The 18,337-nt window shown below is 43.9% G+C and overlaps 3 protein-coding genes and 1 long non-coding RNA gene across 9 annotated transcripts in view; 2 read left to right on the top strand and 2 right to left on the bottom strand.

Moving 5' to 3' along the window:
- Positions 1-3,660, top strand: part of LOC146267933 (cadherin-23-like) — a 93,486-nt gene extending 89,826 nt beyond the window's left edge. Inside the window, exons 19-20 of the mRNA XM_084709412.1 lie at positions 2,496-2,884; positions 3,460-3,660. Of these exons, the coding sequence (XP_084565538.1) occupies positions 2,496-2,884; positions 3,460-3,660 (590 nt within the window). The remainder of the gene's footprint in view (positions 1-2,495; positions 2,885-3,459) is intronic.
- Positions 3,661-3,920: 260 nt separating this feature from the next.
- Positions 3,921-5,099, bottom strand: LOC146267932 (uncharacterized). The gene is made up of 3 exons (XR_014724658.1): positions 4,973-5,099; positions 4,158-4,281; positions 3,921-4,056 (listed from the first exon to the last, which is right to left on the bottom strand). It is a non-coding gene; the product is annotated as an uncharacterized LOC146267932 (long non-coding RNA).
- Positions 3,950-18,337, top strand: part of LOC146267930 (cadherin-23-like) — an 81,753-nt gene continuing 67,365 nt past the window's right edge. For 2 of the 4 annotated variants that reach the window (XM_084667092.1, XM_084667089.1), the window contains exons 1-4: positions 3,951-4,092; positions 4,217-4,345; positions 4,588-4,716; positions 4,990-5,217. In XM_084667092.1, coding sequence (XP_084523218.1) covers positions 4,090-4,092; positions 4,217-4,345; positions 4,588-4,716; positions 4,990-5,217 — 489 coding nt within the window. In that variant the 5' untranslated portion in view covers positions 3,951-4,089. Of the gene's footprint in view, positions 4,093-4,216; positions 4,346-4,587; positions 4,717-4,989; positions 5,218-18,337 lie in introns of all 4 variants that reach the window. The other 2 variants (XM_084667091.1, XM_084667090.1) reach the window with 2 other exon arrangements.
- Positions 6,477-17,764, bottom strand: vsir (V-set immunoregulatory receptor). Of its 3 annotated transcripts, none has more exons than XM_084667097.1 (7): positions 17,474-17,764; positions 10,339-10,740; positions 10,083-10,133; positions 9,709-9,819; positions 9,452-9,479; positions 8,987-9,162; positions 6,477-7,966 (listed from the first exon to the last, which is right to left on the bottom strand). In XM_084667097.1, exons 1-7 carry the CDS (start codon positions 17,571-17,573, stop codon positions 7,929-7,931), a joined length of 906 nt encoding a protein of 301 aa, XP_084523223.1. In that variant the 5' UTR covers positions 17,574-17,764; the 3' UTR covers positions 6,477-7,928. The 3 variants fall into 3 exon arrangements, with proteins under 3 accessions (XP_084523223.1, XP_084523224.1, XP_084523225.1); XM_084667098.1 differs by lacking the exon at positions 17,474-17,764 and adding an exon at positions 15,733-16,163; XM_084667099.1 differs by lacking the exon at positions 17,474-17,764 and adding an exon at positions 13,322-14,478.

The raw sequence follows: 18,337 nt of genomic DNA, 5'->3' as shown, positions 1-18,337 counted from the left end.
ATACAGGACAGAACAGAACCACACAGGCCAGAACAGAACCACACAGGCCAGCATAGAACCACACAGAACAGAACCACACAGGCCAACATAGAACCACACAGCCCAGAACAGAACCACACAGGCTAGAACAGTCAGCCACACAGGCCAGACCACTGGGAACTTAGAAGGATGTTTGTTTGCAAAACACTGCATTGATGGGTTTATATCCTGATAAAGTATTCCAAGCATCGAGAAACTTGTACCTGTCTACAATGGTATCAATAGTGCTTTTACATAGATATTTGTCATTGGTTGCTTGAATTTCACCAGACTCAAAAAAGGTTCCCCTCGCTCCAAATTCCACCCCAGTGCCCCCATAGGCCTACATAAATGTCTTACTACGTGAGAATTGGGACTCTGGAAAACTGTCTGTCTAACTTTTTAATGACCAGGCTGCTGTGAGTTTCATTAGCAAACTGCTCTGGCTACCTTGCCATCTGGACTTATGACTGATAACATAACAGATTTCTTAATGTTCTATCAAGTGCGGAAGCCTGACTGTCCTAACAATTTGACTAGCTGTACAAGGCTTGCTGTCCCCTCACCTCCCAGGTCAAATATGACCACCTGACTGTTCTGGACTCTTGATTACATGAATGTCTGACTGCCTGATTGTTCATGTCACATTGTCAGTTTCATATTATATGTAACTTCAAATGGTATTTGAGAAGCACACCAATATAAACACAAAAAGCTGTTCAGAACCACTCATTAATCTATTAGCCTACCAATCACCTGCTATTGGCAAGCAAATTGAAATAACATTCTCAATTCTGATTATCTAAGCATCTAGGTGGAAGCTGGTGGTGAGTTTCCCAGCAAGAATGTTTGCTGGGATGGTTAGGGTGTTTCAATGCCTAGAATTTTCAAACAGCAGTCAGGCTGTAGTGCTGTGGGGTCTGCATATGTTTTCCTAATATTTGGCAATACTTGTCTATCTTTAACTACTGTGTTTGCACCAACGTCACTAAAAACCATACTTGATTTACCTAAAATAGTACTCTATTCGGGACAGGTGGAGCAATGCTCCCCACTAGAATAAACAAGGTTTACAAAATAATGTAAAAACATGTAGGACGCTTTAAGTTAAATCCCTTGTGCAAGACAACTCGTCAGGTGTTATGAATAGCGCACTGCAAGCCCTCTACAAGACGTAAACAGCAAGGTATTAAATACGTTTGCCAACATAAGAAATGGACCCGTCGTATTGGTGAGTAATTATCCTTTTCAGTGCGCTGTACGTGTATATTTCTTTGTGATTTTTGTATGATGAACGGAAACAAGGTTGTTGCGTTGGTGGCTCTGTCTGATCTGCGAAAGGTCCGTGTGGCATTTGATAGGCAAACATGTCATTCTAGCCCTCAAAAGTGCTCAGTATTTTATTTTGTGAGTGACTTAACAGTATTAATCTGCTTTATTATATAAGTAGATAAATACATTTGCATTCTGCGTTGTTGAAATAATCTTTGTACGCGTACGTGACCTAAACAATTTCATGCCAAAATTGCTAACGCATCTGTAATAGTTCGGTAGTTGAAATACATTATCAAAAGAAGTCAATTAAAACGCATACACCACAATCTGCTTTTACATTAAACAATTTAATTTAAACTCATGCAAATTGTTTTGTCGACAACTAAGTAAAAGCCATAGTCCCTGTTTGAGCGGCATCAATTAAAAATCCGGTGGATAAACATTTTAAAAGTCATGTGATCTAAAATCGGCCGAGTAACCAAGTAGTAACCAAGTGGTCATCACTACGGGCCTTTTCTTACGAGTGTTTCGTGATTTTGAGGTGACTTCTGGCCTCGTGGGAGCCACCTAGTGCTGAAATATATTTTTGCAGGCTCCCTGCTCCTCCAGATAGGGTGGCTCTCACTTTCTGGGGTCTGAATCAAAGTCCTCACATGGGAACAATAACCAGTATGTGTGTGTGTGTACACACTTCCCGTTCCTCTCCTCCACATACACAATAACACACACATTTCACTTGTTGTTTCCATGGAGCTGGTATCTATTGTTCCATCCAGATTTTGAAAATGAGATGCTCTGTAACTTCCTCTCTTCACTTCCTGTGTTCTGTGACGCGGCTTAAATATCCTGTAGGGGTGGTGTTCAATGTGACATCCACTCTCTGGAAAGCAGGCCTTTCTTGTCACCCATAGCATTCACCTATAGCTCAGCATTACCAAACTTCTCTCATCTAGAGGAGTACAGGATATGTGTACAAAGTTTGGTTTTCACAGTAGTGGCATACAACCACATGTTTCAGTAGTATGTTAAAAGCAAACATTGCAGTAAATGGGTTGCTGTGGTGACAAGAATAACGTTTCCAGCTCATCTCAGTCTCCCTTCCCTCCTCCCCCTCCCCCCACCTCCTTTGACCCCCATCCATCCCAACTCGCTCTTCATCCTTCCCGACCCGCCACCTCGATGCCCCTGCCTCGACTCCCCAGGTGACGGAGGTGCGGTGTCGTACGCCCTGGTGTCCGGTTCGGACCGTAAGTTTCAGGTGGATACAAGCACTGGGCTGCTGACCACATTGGACTACCTGGATTACGAGACCAAGACCAGCTACCTGATGAACGTGTCGGCCATCGATCAAGCCCCACCCTTTCACCGAGGCTACTGCACCGTGTACGTGACACTGCTCAATGAGCTGGACGAGGCCGTTGCCTTCTTCTCCGCCGGCTACGAGGTTTCACTGCGTGAGAATATCGCCACAGGAACCGAGGTGGTACAGGTGCAGGCGCAGTCAGCCGACAACCTGAACCAGCTGACCTACCGCTTTGACCCTGACACTTCACCAGCTGCCCTGGCGCTCTTCAAGATTGACAGTGTCACTGTAAGTTACGGAGAATGGGGAGGGGACAGAACACGGAGGAGGTTATGTTTATAGGTGACAGAGTTTCTGTCTTTGGTCAACTCTCTTACATTCCCTCTTCTCTTCTTTTTGTGCCATTTTCCCTGTCTCCTTCCTGTTCTGTATGTGTGTGTCTGTGTGTGTCTGTGTCTCTGTTTATCCTGTTCTATATATGTGGGTGTTTTCTGTCTCCTTCCTGTTCCACCTGTACGAGTCTTAATCTTTCCATTCTTTCATCTCTCGTGTAATTTGTTTTGATAAATTGCGAAATGAGCCCTAGTGTGATCAATTTTAACCTGTGCTTTGATAGCTGGTTTATTTGAAGCTCTTACTGTGTTATTTTGTTTATACTGTTTACGTTGTGAGTGTGTGTCCTGTGTGATTGGATATGTTATTTGTTGTGTTTTAATTTATACTCAATGAAACCTTGGGAAGTCAAAGACAAATTTCCAGAAAGGGATGACAAAGTTGTATCTATCTACTTACCCACCTACCCACCTACCTACCTACCCACCCAACTATTCTGTTCTATGTGTGTGTGTGTGTGTGTATCATAGGGTCGTATCACAGTGACAGGCTTGCTGGACAGAGAGAAGGGGGATCTCTACACCCTGACAGTGGTGGCTGATGACGGAGGACCCAAGAAGGACTCCACTGTGGTACTAGACCTCTCCAATATAATGCAATACTACTTCAACCTACTCAGTGACTTCACAAATGATATGACCCTGTTATTTGCATCCCCTGATCTCATTTGATTTCATCCTTCTTCTTCTATCTTATTTTATGCTCTCCACATGGAATTGTAGAAGGTAAGATTAGGCTTTCAGGTTTACGGGCACTGTCTCTTAGGGTGTGTGTGTATAGAGTGTGTGTAAAATACTACAATTATTTCATAAGGGATGAATCAACTTGTACATGCTTTGAGACAGCTCATTCATCAGAAATTCAGTTTATTCTTAAGTTATTAAATATTGAATTTAAAAATTGAAGGTAAGTAGGAATTCGTTGTCATTGGTCCATGTTTCACCATTTGATAGGTGTCCATCACCATACTGGACGAGAATGATAACAGTCCAGAGTTTGACATCACATCTGATACGTCGGTTGGCATACTAGAGAACACGCCCATCGGGAATAAAGTGGCGGTGGTTCTGGGGCGGGACAAGGATGCAGGGAACAACGGAATGGTGAGGAGAGAAGAGAGAAGGAAGGCGGGAAAGGGGAGTTGGAGGAGAGGTATTGTGCTTCCCACCTGTCACTTTTGAACTCCTTTTCCATCCCCTTCCTTCTCTCTCTCTCTTTCTTCATCAGGTGAACTTCTCTCTGGTGGCAGGAAACATGCAGGATGTGTTTGAGATCCGAACAGTGAACCATACCTATGGAGAGATCTACGTCAACTCTGCTCTGGACAGGGAGACTGTGGACCGCTATCTACTCAAGGTCAGGCAGCACTCGAGGAACAGGCCCTACATACACCAGTATCTTACTTACACCTATAGGACTAACACACCTGTAGGACAGAAACTCTCAACCAACACCTGTACTTACTCCTGTGAGACTTCAGGAGAATACTCTCTAAATGTGTTTGTATGTGTAGAAACGTTTGTGGGAGTGCATGTGTGTATAAACATGTGGATAAATGTGTGTGTTGTTAGGGATAGTTTAACACAGTGTTATTACAGGTGCGAGCGACGGACAGTGGCTCCCCTCCCCGTTTCTCAGACCGCTCTCTCACCATCAACATCCTGGATGTCAACGACAATACACCCATCATTGAGAACCAGCGTGGCTATAATGTCAGCGTCAACGAAGTGAGATGAATACACAAACAAACAGGCATACACAACTACAGACACAAAGACATACACACACACCCACACGCATGTATGCATACACCACAGGCAAACACACATGCCTTAAATAGATATGCATACAGTTGCTTATGTCAGTTTGTGTCCAGTGCTTGCTATATTTGTGCTTTTGTTCATGTATGTGTATCTATGTGTCTGGTGCGTGTGTATCTATGTGTCTGGTATGTCTGTATCTATGTGTCTTATATACGTGTACCTGTGTGTGTTTTGTAGAACGTAGGTGGCGGTACATCTGTCCTGCGCGTGGTGGCGACAGACCGTGACATCGGCCCCAACGCCATGCTCTTCTATTACATCACCTCGGGTAACCAGGACCTCACGTTCCGCATGGACCGCATGACTGGAGAGATGGTTACACGACCCTCCCCGCCCGACCGTGAGCGCCAGCAGGAGTATCGGCTAACTGTCACTGTGGAGGACGACGGCACACCGCCACTATCAGTAAGATGACAAACCAGCAATGTTGTGATGTCATAGTGTTTGTTATATGATGTCATAGTGTTTGTTATAGGAAGGGGAAGACGTTGTGTCTTAGTGTTGTAATATTAAGATATGAAGACTGACAGTGTGTTTTTAAGGAAATTGTTCAACAGGCTATTACATGCCTGGTATAGGCTTGTTACTTCTACACAGCTAATGATTGTGGCTGTCTGCTGTGAACTGAATTTGTTGAACTGGTCCTTCTCAGTCTGTCTTGACTAGAGTAATTCTGGTATTGACACGGCTCCCCCGTATTGCACCCGTCTGTTGGTCGACCTCAGTACTGCAACAAATATAATTGTCAAGTGACGGCTGTCATTAATTTTAATTTTTTGATTTTTATCAATTATCATCAAGATTCAGTTCAGCTACAATAAAGAAGTGTTAATCTGTGACCAAATCAGTTTACAACTGATTAACCATGAAGATTTCATCGCATGACAGCTTTCACTGAGGTGAAAGATTTGAAGTGCAAGGTGCTGTAAGTGTGATATCCTGTGCTCTACTAGCTTACAACTGTGTCTGAGACAGAAAGCTCACCCGTAGGCACAAAACAGGAAACCCACAGCTGCACTGCTGTAAACACAGAAAGGAGAAGTATAACACAGATACTTCCTGTTGAGTTTTAAACCTTGCTGGATGAAAGGTCTTAACATGTTTTTCACCACAGTGTTCGAGTGTGCATATGCAGGTTATTTTACTTTGTTAGTGCTGTTTTTGTGGTCCTTTTGCGAGGCATGTGTTTGGCTCTGGCCTTTTTAAGATGTACTTGGACACTGCAGTATATTGTTGATATATATAGATGAGTGTGACTCATGCAACCACTGAATGACACCATAGACTCTTTAGATATGCTCTGGGGACAAAGAATAGCCAGGGCCAGTTGTTCCCATCTTACCTTTTTGTCTCTCTCTTTGTTGTCACTCTACACTGTCACTGTCCATTCTCTCTTTATTTTTCTCCTCACCCTTCCCTTTTTCGGTCTCCTTCTCTCCTCTTTCTCTACCTCCTCAATCAGCAAGTCCCCAGTATTGCTTCATCACACTCCTGTTAGTACCAGCAGCTCTCTGGTGGCTGCCTTCTTGGAGGCTTCCAGGCAGACCAACCTTGAAGTTGACATAACAACCTTCTGTCTGCTGGTCCAGTGATAGCACTGACAGCCTACAGTTTGCTGTATGACAAAGCAGGACAAAGGGGTATAAGAAAGCAGGACAAAGGGGTATAAGAACTTCGATTTATTGTGAAATGTAGAATAAAGAATGTATAACACATACAGCTTTTATGTACTTTAAACAACAAATAACTTTCTGCATTTCTTGAACGATGTTTGCCCACCTTAAGTATAGTGTAAACCCAACATTTGCTAAAAACTTGCACACACATACACTCATACCAACCACAAGCACAAAGTACACATAAGCCACTGCATTTGATTAAACAAGAAACAAAAAAATCAACGAAGACAAAAGCACTTTCATTTCACCCTGTCCCTTTGCAACATACTTTGTTTGGGATTCTCTGTTTGAGCACCTCTTATAGAAACACCTGTCAACCAGCTCTACCTGTCATTATCTTCCTAAATTAACTGCTACTCCAACTCACTGTTGGCTGGATGGCAACATAATTTTTTTATGAATTAGAAGGGACACAATAAAAAATTATAAAGCTTTATAAAAGTAATTTACATATAAACATAACATACGAACAATAACACATTTATAGAAGGTTGAAAAAAAAAACCTTGTCTTGAAACATAGTGGTCATTTTGGAAGGCAGTGAAAGCTGTAGAACGTTTGACACATATGGGAGATTTCTAGACCTAAGGCCAGGCCAGATCTTGAAACCATGCCTCCCTGTCACCATATCTGATAATGAGTGTGGTGAGTATTAGGACATCTTTGAGTGAAGGGGGGTGCATGTTTCTAGGAAGGGATTGTATGTAAATGAGGTAGTGAAATACACTGATGGAGAGCAATGTTTAGAAACTAGGATATCTTTGGTCCGGTTTGAAAACACAGGCCTGTTTACTTTTTCTCCTGTGTTAAAGGATATGTTTATATCTCTGATACACTGGCACAGCTCTTCATGGATGCCTATGCTTGCCCAGAGGGCCCTATTTGAACTAATAGATGGGGGGATAACTGGACAAGATACTCTGAGAACTGCCATAGGGATTCTCCAGGAGCTGCTTTGTGGGACCTTTAACCCCTACACACACACTCTCTCCCCACAGTCCTGGGACAGCCCAAGCAATCAGCTCTGTTACATCCAGTAACTGTCTGCAGCCAGACAGGCACGCTGCACATATGGCCGGCCCCCACTGCACTGCTTCTCCTGCCTCTGGGTGTTGTTGCAGTTGGCGTGAGTCTGAAGCCCAGAGAGTAGAGCAGTTTCAACACAGAGGACCATGACACAGGCTGCAAGAGGGACATTGCTGTGGTAGCATGCTAGCAGTAAGGAGGAAGGAGTGGGTGAGTGTGAGGGGGGGGGGGAGTAAATGAGTAAAGGAGTAAATGTTAGGGATGAGAGGAGAGGAGAAGAAACTTAGAAGGGGGAGAAAGATGGGTGAAAAGTGGGTAGGTTAGGGAGAAGAAGAGGAGAGTGGGAGGAAGGGGAACCACAGAGGTTGTTCTCGGTCAGAGTTCAGGGAGACAAGGCCCCGCCTTCCACCCTCACACTTGCAGGAAGTCTGGAGATTCTGGGATAGGATCTGGGGAGGGAGAGAGAGAAGCATTTCAATTTGAGAGATAGTGGTATTTACTGCATTACTTACTAGCAATGTGTATATATTGCAAAAGTTTGCCTAAAAAAAAATAAGGCATGGTTGAAATGTGATTTTTACACATACTTCCCCTCTCTTAAGCAAAGATGTGCAGAGACACACAAGCGCTTACAGACACATGCTTATGCACGTGCTCAAGCACACACACACACAGACGTTTCTTGGAACAAGATGTGACTCAGTAGAAAGCAGAAGCAGAAAGCGGTTTTAAGCCAGTATTGTGACATATACAGTAAGAGGAAACTCTAATGAAGAAACACAGTCTTGATAAGTTCATTCGTAGAACTTGTCTGTGGATGCAGTATATCTTTTACATACATTTGGGACGGATACATGGGCGTGCAATGCACAAGGTGTTAAATCAAGTGTACCTAGAAGTCTCTGGCAGTGATTGGTCCAGGTGCGGTGGATAGTAGTGTGTACACAGGTAGCTTTTAGACAAGCCTACAGTACCAGGAAACACACAATTCTTCTCGGAATGCATGGAATGTCTTTGCAAGTACCCTGGCCATAATAAAACTGTGGCCAGAGGATCCAGTACAAATCATCTGTGTGTGTGTGATTTGGTGAATGGCGGTGTTATGGGTAGAGTACAGTCAGGGTAGCAGTGCAGAGAACCTCTCTCACTCTTTTTAAGAGTGAAACTAGAGAGATGCTGCATACCAGATCAAAGACAATGCCAAAGCAAGCTCTGTGTCTGTGTGTAGGTTACAGTATGTATGTGCATGCATATGGTGTAAGTGTGTGGGTGTGATAATGTGTGTATTGGTGTGTGTATCTGTGTTTCTGGATGTGTCAGTTTGGGCAGCCCCAGATTCAGGATGTTGCTCAGAACTGACAGGCATGGAAAACCATGCTTGGGTTAGATTACATTACATCAGAGTAACAGTGTCATAGAGAGAAAGAGTGTGTGTGTACGTGCAAGTTTGTACACGGTATGTGTCTTACCCTGCACTGGGAAGAAGACGTCGCCATGTGGGGGGGGAGAAAGCGGAGTTCCCGGTTCAGACAGCAGGTGGCGTCCAGACTCGGAGGACTGCCTGGTCATGATTTGGGACACAGTACGGGTCTTCACCTGGGGGGAGCCCCCCAGGAACATGGGGTTTTCATGGCCTAGGGCCTCGCTGAACACACACACAAACAAGAGACACAGACACATGATGCATCCAAAATCAGCAATATATATGACAAATAAAAGCTTAAATTGTATAAAAACATTTAAAATCTACAGTCACAAAATGGTGATAAATAATAATTCAGGGTTATTGTCTCATTTTCTTACTTCCTGTTGTTGTTACTAATGGTGGTGTATCTGTGTATCTTATAAACAGTGCTCTGCTGTGTTATTGTGGGACTGTGGGTTCTTGTGTATGACTGAGCTCAGCCCAGCTGTGTAGTCTGTGGGAAACTTACCTGTCCATTCTTACCAGCTCATGTGCACCTGGGAGAGGGGAAAGGGAAACGGTCCTTTTGTCAGATCTACTTTAAGCTTTTCCCTGTGTATGTGTGTGTGTGTTCCCCAGTTACACTAAGGAAGAGAATATCAGTCAAAGTAGTACAACTAGTAGTTTATGAGACGTGTGTGTGCTTTCTACACAACCTGTACTTATGTTTGTACAGTTTGTATGTGTGTGTGTGTGTGTGTGTGCGTGCGTGTGCATTAAACTCACGTCGACTGGAGTGGGCATTCTGCCTTTGCTTGTAGACTAGGACCAGGATGACCGGCAGAGAGAAAATGGCCATGATGCATGCTGCTGTTGCCAGGCCTGCAGATACTGAACCTAAGGACAGAGCAGTGACACAAACTAAAGTTAACCTGATGATAGAAAACAAAATATTTTTAAGTGCTTGAGGTTTGTTTGATTTGTCTTACAGTTTGCACTTGTGAAGTTGAACCATTGGTATTCATTGCAAAGGGTAGCCTAACATGTGCACTACTACAAGTATTCAGCAGTGTTTACAAATGGTAATTGACCAAGTTGACCCAAATGGTTGAGAGTGTTGTAGCTGCTGAAGGTGGAAGACTGTATGGAAGGTTCTGTACCATCTTGTGGACGGGGGTTCCAGTGAGTGCAGTTTGAAGAGCCAGGTCTTCCTGGAGAGTGAAGGTCACATCAGATAACTTGTTTCCCCCTCTTAGGAATTTACACTGATCAACACACATTCACATACATGCAAAGTCATGCACATGACATCTCTCTCCATCTCTGTTTCTCTTTCTCTCTGCTGCCCCCAACACACACACACACACACCCTCCCTATATACACACACACTCAAAGTCCATGCTGTATGTCCTTACGTGGTGTGACAGTTAGCAGGACATGGCTGTGTTGTCTCTGGACCAGCTTCATGTGTTCGATCTCCAGACTCTGACAGCAGTAACGCCCCTGGTCGCTGTGGGTGACGTTTTGAAGGGCCAACCAAAAATAGTTCCCACCATTACCGTATTGGACTCCGGGGGGCAAGGAGTTGTTGCCTTGGCCATGGTTGGTCCCGGCGCCACGGGGATGCACCTTCTCATGACAGTCATTATCCATGTGAGGGGTGAAGCGCCAGTGGTAGTGTAACTGGTCGCCGGGATGCTCTTTGGCACCTTTCTGGGTGCACATCAATTTGACGCTGGCACCCTCAGGGCAGGCATATGACATGTAGGGGGCAGAGACACTCATGCTGGAATGTCCTTGTGACATTGTGGCGTGGACTGCAGAGAAGGGAAGACAGAGTAGGTGGGGTTTTGTTGGTGATGGGTTTGTTTGTGGTTTGGCAGGTTTGTTGATGAGTCAATGGTTTGAAGAAGATATTCAAAACATTGCAGAATCTAGAAAACCAGGGGTTTGTGACGACTGTTTCCAACCAGTTTGTTTCTAACTAGCACATCATAATTTCACAGTCTTCATACTACATGCTGTATATTTATTTTCCGGTATTTTATTATTTTATTTTTTTGCATATTCTGCATCTGCATATTTCACTTCCTGTACTCTGTCTATTCATTTGTGGTTGGAGTGTAGACAGAGGGACATTGTACGTCTGCTGGCTAAACAAATTCACTCTATAGAGATAACTTACCAATAGAGAGAGAGGGGTAGAGACAGAAAGGGAGAAAGAGATTTGGAGAGGGAAAGTGAGAGAGAGTGAGAGAGAGAGTGAGAGAGAGAGTGAGAGAGAGAGTGAGAGAGAGAGTGAGAGAGAGAGTGAGAGAGAGAGTGAGAGAGAGAGTGAGAGAGAGAGTGAGAGAGAGAGTGAGAGAGAGAGTGACTGAGTGAGTGAGAGAGTGAGAGAGTGAGAGAGTGAGAGAGAGATAGAGAGGTAGACAGAAGCCCCTTTTATACAGTCTGTTTAAGGCAGGATTGTTGTGCCTTTATGCCCTTTAAAAAAAGTACAAACACAGAATGGCTATCATTGCCGGCAGCGGAGGTACTCACAGCCAAATCGATGTTTGTAAAAGGTAGAGCTAGTATGATGGAACTACACACAGTAGATGTATAGTAGTGTAGTATAGTGACTGTGGTCTTAAAATATTTCATGTTCAATTAGAGAGTTGCTTATGGGATGTGTTTACTGTAACAGTGCATTCACACTGCAGCGACGCGATGCAAGCGACAACATGTTTTCCATTCATTTTCTATGGAGCCAGGCGAATTGCTTGCGTGGTGCATTGTGGGTAGCGACGCGACAGATTTGAGATTTTATCAACTTTAAGCAAATGAGGAGCGCTTTTCGCTAGCGATGTCCACAGAGTGTTTTCTTGTTTCTCATAACGTAGCAGCAACCATGGTAAACATTTTTAGGTTTCAATGTGGAGGAGAAACTAAGAGAAACTTAGAGAACTAAGCTTAATAGAGAGAGAACTATATATATATATATATATATATATATATATATATATATATATATATAAGGTAAGGTAATATATAAGGGAAGGTGAGTGATGGCTGCAGTGTGAACGCACTGTAAATGGTGGATTATCAGTGGTGGTTGTTTTCACTGCTACAAGCTGTCCTTTGTCAGTGCAAGACATGTCTGCTTCTCTCAAGGATCCAATCACACAAAACTTCAGTTCCCCAGTACCAGCTAATGCAGAAAACCACTACAACTAACCTTACTTTCAGCTTTGCCTCACTTCAATACCTATAACTACACAGACTAACACAATACGAACACACGCACACGTACCCCTTTTCCACCGACGCGTTTTGGGTGCTGGTTCGGAGCCGGTGCTTAATCTCGAACCAGTTCTTTCTCTTTCGACAGCCTGAGAACCTAGCCTGGCTCTGCCGACCTACGTACTTCCGCTCAATTTGGATGTTGCTTCTGTACTCGGTCTGGCCATTCAGTAGGTAAGACAAATTTTGCAGGTTACTTTTTAACTGGCCAATCAGCGAACAGAGTTGGGTGGAGAAAGATGCGAGCCAAGCCATTCAGTCCGTTCTGACAACGCTGCCAAATATCCAACAGCTAAAGCCGGAGCAAGAACACGTTTTGCTGAGTTTTGTTGGTGGCCATGATGTTGTGGCCCTCCTCCCCACGGGGTTCAGGAAAAGTTTCCAGCTACGGCAGCTAGCTCTGTTACAGTAGTGGTGAAGGAATTGGCTAATGCAAATGCTAGCGATTGGTTATGGCAGATCAGAGTGGCTCTGGGCAGATCCAATAGTTTTAAACTTCAACAGAGTACCCGCCTACAAGGAAGTCAACGATTGTCAATGGAGCGAGGCCAGACTCTTTGTACAAATGAAATGTACGAGAGTCTGGTTAGGACCAGGCTACTGAAAACCAGCTCCAAACCAGGGAAAGTGAAAGGGAAACAACAAGTGACCAATAAGACGAACAGAATCCTTTGACCGCCATTGCTCTAAGTTTTTACAATTCATATTTCAGCTTAACAGTACTTGTAAATCGTAATTGTATATATGTATAATAAAAAATTTCGGCTGATAGTGCCAGTGTTGTCATACTGCTGCGAGTCCAGGGTATTGCACAATAGCCAAGAAAACACGCATCTCAACCTCGCGTTCTTAGGATAAACAGCCTTTAGATGGGCTCTACTTTGTGTTTGGCGCTGCCGCGCTAGCGTTGCTGGGAAAGATGAGACGTATACAGTGATGTAATGACGTGGCTCTGTGGTGGCTCTCTAGCCCATGGAAAAGCAAACCGGTTCTTAGAAGGCTTGCAAATTGAACCAGCTTCGAACCGACTCTAGCACCAGCTCCGAACTAGCTCCCGGTTCACTTTGGTGGAAAGGGGGTAACAGAGACACATACACTCACAGTATCATACCCTACCTGTCTTCACACCATGTTCAAAAGGCTTCCATCATCACGCAAGGTTAAAATACCAGAATCAGAGGATCAGGTCACATGGTATGAAGTTCAAGTTCCATGGGCAGCACGGTGGCTCAGTGGTTAGCACTGTCGCATCACAGCTAGAAGGTCCCTAGTTCAAACCCTGGTTGCTTCCCCCTCTGTGTGGAGTTTAAATGTTCTCCCCGTGCCTGTGTGGGTTTTCTTCCGGGTACTCTGGTTTCCCCCACCATCATAAAGACGTATCGTATGAATGTTGGTAACAAATGTTGGCAACAAATGTTGGTGGTGGTCGGAGGGGCCGTAGGTGCGGATTGGCAGCCACGCTTCCGTACCACCACCGGTTTGACTGTGTCTGAATGATGGCTGGACTCTGTAAAGCGACTTTGAGTACCTTGAAAAGCGCTATATAAATCAAATGTATTATTATTCACACCAGCCTTCCTCCCCATGTGCTACACCTAAACAGGAGTAGCAGAGTAACACAACAAAGCCTCTCTCTCCACAGGGCATGCATGCTGAAACCATTACACACACATTCCCTGACCATTACACAAGCCCACAAAACATTGATTACACCAAGAAGCCTTACAACCACAAGCTGCTTTACAACTATTCTCATGTAGGAGTATAAATTGACACAATCTGCAAGTGTGTGTGTCTAGGTGTGTGTGAGAGAGGGAGAGAGGCCTGATGGTTTGCCCTATTTGTAGTTTGGTTTTACATCCGGCAAGGGGGCTTGCATTTGTACACGGTATGTGTCTTACCCTGTACTGGGAAGAAGATGTCGCCGTGTGTGGGGGGCGGGGGGAGGAATGGGAAGCGGAGTTCCCGTTGGTGCATTGTTTGTGTGCGTATGTGCATGTCAGTGAGTGTGTTTGTGTTACTCAATTATGTGAAGGAGTCTGCAGGAGGCTTATGGTCCCTAGCCAAGGCTTGAGGAGTGGACTTCCTTCCTGCTCGTCCAGGCATGCAAACGTATCTTACTCTCCTCAACCCTCTCTGGCTCCAACCGACACCCACCACCTCTGGGCTATTACCTCTGCACTGAAAGCTGTACTGAAAGCTGGAAGCTTCCACGGTTGATCGTCCAAGGAAGCCTTCCTAGCCCAACAGCTGCATCAGGAAACATTATTGTTGGTCTAGAGTTTAAAACTCTACACCAGGATACTTCCAGATTAAAGTGTTTGGCCTATATTCAACACAATAGAAAATACAGTAGGTGGCCAAGGTGTAAACCGGGTGGTTGTGTGTGTGTGTGTTCATCCTGTGTGTGTGTGTTCATCCTGTGTGTGTGTGTGTGATTGCACCTACTGTACTCAATCTATGCCAGGAAGAGCAATAGTAGATCCAGACAGTAGTATGGAGTGAAACTGCGAACCCTGTGGCGTGTGTGTGTGTGTGTGTGTATTACAATGAGCCACTCTTCCGGCTCCTGTTTCACAGCCTACCCCCCCCCCATCTAACCCCACCCAGCACATCACCCACCATTGTGTTCAGTTTCTCCCCATTATCAACCTCAACGCCCCCTACCACACATACACTCTGGTAAGCCTCCCCCACCTCTTGAAAATACCACCTGTTATTAAAATACAGGTCCCACTCACCAGACTAAAAGTATTTAAAATCCAGGCTGCAATGTGTGTCCAAACTGTTATGATAGGAACTGGTTCCACTAAATTCTAACTGACTGAATATCTCATTCTAGTAACTAGAACTAGATAGGCAAGCAATTTTAAAGCACAGACAACACTAAACACGTCAGTTACTGAACTTACACGGAGTAGACATACCAGTACTAAACGTCAGTCTTCCCAGTCTGAGCCCTGTACCATCTACTTTTGTGTTTATATAAGTTCCCCCCGCCACCTACTTTGGGGATGATTAGCAACCAATGATAAAACAAATCAAGAGGTTATCTGACTCCCAACACACACACACACACACACACACACATACGTTCTGTGTGACTGTGTAACTTGGCCATTTTCCCAATGCTGTGGAGTATTTCACCACCCATGGTCACTTACTCACAACAGCAAGTGGTCATGGACACAGACTAATGTTCTCACTGAAGTAGGAACAAACTTATGTCCTCTATTTATTTTATCATATCTTCTGTTGCTTGGTCCCCTCTCCGGATTTTATTTTAAATCTGTTGTTTTGTCTTTTAAGGGAGCGTTTTGTCTTTTCAGGGGACATCGCCTTATTTTCTATTCCCTTTTTTCTGTTCTCTTTCCTCATCCCTTCTTCCTTCATATACTCTCATTCCCAGAATGGAAGACAATTTACCAACAACAGAAAATGCATATCCTGCTGACATTAAAACACTAGTGTTACGATTTATCCCCTCTCCCATGGTTCTCCTCATCCACCCTGACCAGCAGCCTCACCCAGCCAACAATTCTGCTGGGATGATTCAGAACACAGTCATGGTCACCAGTGGTCAATTCTTCCCTGGCCCCTAGAAGGAGGGAGGATGGGAGGAAAGAGGGAGGGTGAGGAAAGAAGCCCAGGGTTGAGGTTGTGTTGCTGGGAAGGCCTCTCAAGGCATACCACTGTTTATCTATGGCAGAAGAGAGCAGGTGTTACAAGACCCATTGGAAAGCCAGATTAAATGATTGATGCCCCCATTCTGTTTTTCCACCTAGCTTGGTTTTCCATCGAATATTACATTTACACTGACACTTTGAACTGTTTTGAATGGGATATTGTATGGTTGGAACATATCTGGCCCTCGTGGATAAGCAGATCAGGGTATCAGCCAACAACCATGGGACTTAAAAATAATTTGCCCCATTGCAAAACAGGGAATTGATCAATGCACATGCAGTGGAGAGAGGGAGAGAAAAAGGGAAAAATGCAAGAAAAATTCAATAAATTTATAGAGAGACATAGCCTACAGACAGAAGGAAATACAAGATATTAACAGAAAGACATACAGACAGATTGAAAGAAAAGAAAATATAGACAGCGTCAGAGAGACAGGAGGAAGAGAAGAATCTCCCTGTGGAGCCAGCATCCGTAGTGTGCCATTTGTAATGGCTCTTCTCTCGAACCAGGGTTTTGGTTTCCAACACCAAATGAGAACAGCCTGGAGAAGGTCTATACAGAGTGTCCTTATCTGAAATCAAAGTCTTGTTGAGATGAAGCCTCACAGTAACCCCACGTTAAAACCTTGATGTTATCGGGGGCTTGGAAGAAGCAAAGATAAAGATAAAACGGCTTGGTGTGTTCGGTGACGGCCATAAGACAGCATCTGCCTTCTGTCTGTTCCATAGACAACATACGTAATTAAGGTTTTACTTTCTTATCTTTTGATCTTATCTTAAAATACAAATACCTGTACGAACTACAAAATCCAAAACTGAGAACCCTTAATTCTAGTGCCATTTGAAGTGAATCACCCGGTGCGCCAGGGACACAAATACAGCTGCCTTTCTTCGCTACACGACAGGCGGACAGTAGGGTGGAGGTTAAACAAACTTTAGCGCAGCCTTCACCAGATGTTCCGTCTCAGAGCGGAACTCAAAACAACAACAAATGCCAGTGGAAAAACTCGGTGTAGTGTTCACTCTACGGGACACTGAGAGCCCCATGAAGAGGCTTTAAGAGTCTTTAGTAGGACAATGACTTTGGTGTAGCCTATGATTTAGTACTTGTGCTTATTTTGACATAGCCGCTCCCCGGGGCAAATCAGAAGATTATGTTGGTCAAGAGCAGGACATTTTTTTAAAGCAGATGTTTGTTATCTTATATAGAAAAAGAAATATATATCACTACAACCTACTGCCGAAAGTCCATATTATAGAGAAGCCAACAAATTGCGCAATGATGTGTGGGCATGAACAGGTTGCAAACACATGCTAAAACGTATGAACCAATAATGTGCAATACTTAAATAACAAGACTGCTTCTCATATTATATATAATAAAAGTGAAACACGATGTCTAAGTATTGTTTTGTTGCACCACCCGTATTAAAGCAAACATTTAATTCAAGGCGGCCACACAGGATTATCAACATTGTTAAACTAATTTTACAACACAAGCCCACACACGCCCTAACAGTATATGGTTGACGAAAATAGTCAGAGCAAAAATAACAGTAAAGCAGTGGGTTGCCTGGCTTACCTTTAACCACGGTCATCAGATGAAAGCATAACCAAAATGTTAATGCAAAACGTGGTGGCAACTCTTTACTTCGATATAGTCCCGACGTCATTTTATTCATTTGAAAAAACTGGAAGTCTCCTCGGTTTACCTGGTCTTTACTGCCCAAGAATTCCGATTTTACTATGGATTCTTTTGGGCGTCACTTCGCTCACACTAACCGTATCGACTTGAAGTCTCTGCGGGAAGATGATACGTAAGCAAAGTGGGAACGCAACTTGATACAGTCTCACAAAAAAGTATTCTCGCCGCTGCTCCTCCCCCTCTTTCCCCTCTCGTCACTGTCTATCACCCCGGATACTGTCAGCGGTTTGTAGAGTAGTATAACCAACTTAAATGCTTTTCTCTGTGTTGGCATCCGTAATAAAGCCTACGAAAAAAACAATTACATAAATTCTGATTATTTATGTGTAATTTGGTCAAACTATGCAGATGATGACATTTTATATAAATGTCTGCTGTGCAAACAGATATATAGTCTTATCGGGTTTATTATCTCTGTCTGGGGCGGGAAGGTGATCCCATTTCCGCAGGCAGACTCGATCAGCGTTCAAACTCTAGCTGTCGAGTCTATGCCAGGTCATCTAGGCCTTTCTGCGAGAGTAAAATACTACAGACGTAATGTCATTTGTTGCAGAATGGAACCATTTCAATAGCAAACTTCCTATAGTGTAACGAAAAGAAACACTGATCAAACCAGCTACTCTTGGAAGAATAAATAATAAATACATTTAACAAATCTAAATCTATCGATCTATATATCTCTATATGTCTATATATGTCTTTTTGTCTGTTTTCCTTACTTCCTTCCTGCCTTGTCTGAGA

Source organism: Hypomesus nipponensis, chromosome 11 (assembly GCF_054491055.1).
Source record: "Hypomesus nipponensis isolate SF chromosome 11, ASM5449105v1, whole genome shotgun sequence".
NCBI lineage: Eukaryota > Metazoa > Chordata > Actinopteri > Osmeriformes > Osmeridae > Hypomesus > Hypomesus nipponensis.
The sequence above is the reverse complement of the archived record's forward strand: the minus strand, read 5'-3'. Positions and strand labels throughout refer to the sequence as shown.

Coding starts and splice junctions, on each gene's coding strand:
- vsir (XM_084667097.1), bottom strand. CDS start 17,573: ATGAATAAAATGACGTCGGGACTATATCGAAGTAAAGAGTTGCCACCA. Junction 10,134..10,338: donor CCTGCTAACTGTCACACCAC/GTAAGGACATAC, acceptor TTCACTCTCCAG/GAAGACCTGGCTCTTCAAAC. Junction 9,820..10,082: donor GAACCCCCGTCCACAAGATG/GTACAGAACCTT, acceptor CTCTGTCCTTAG/GTTCAGTATCTGCAGGCCTG.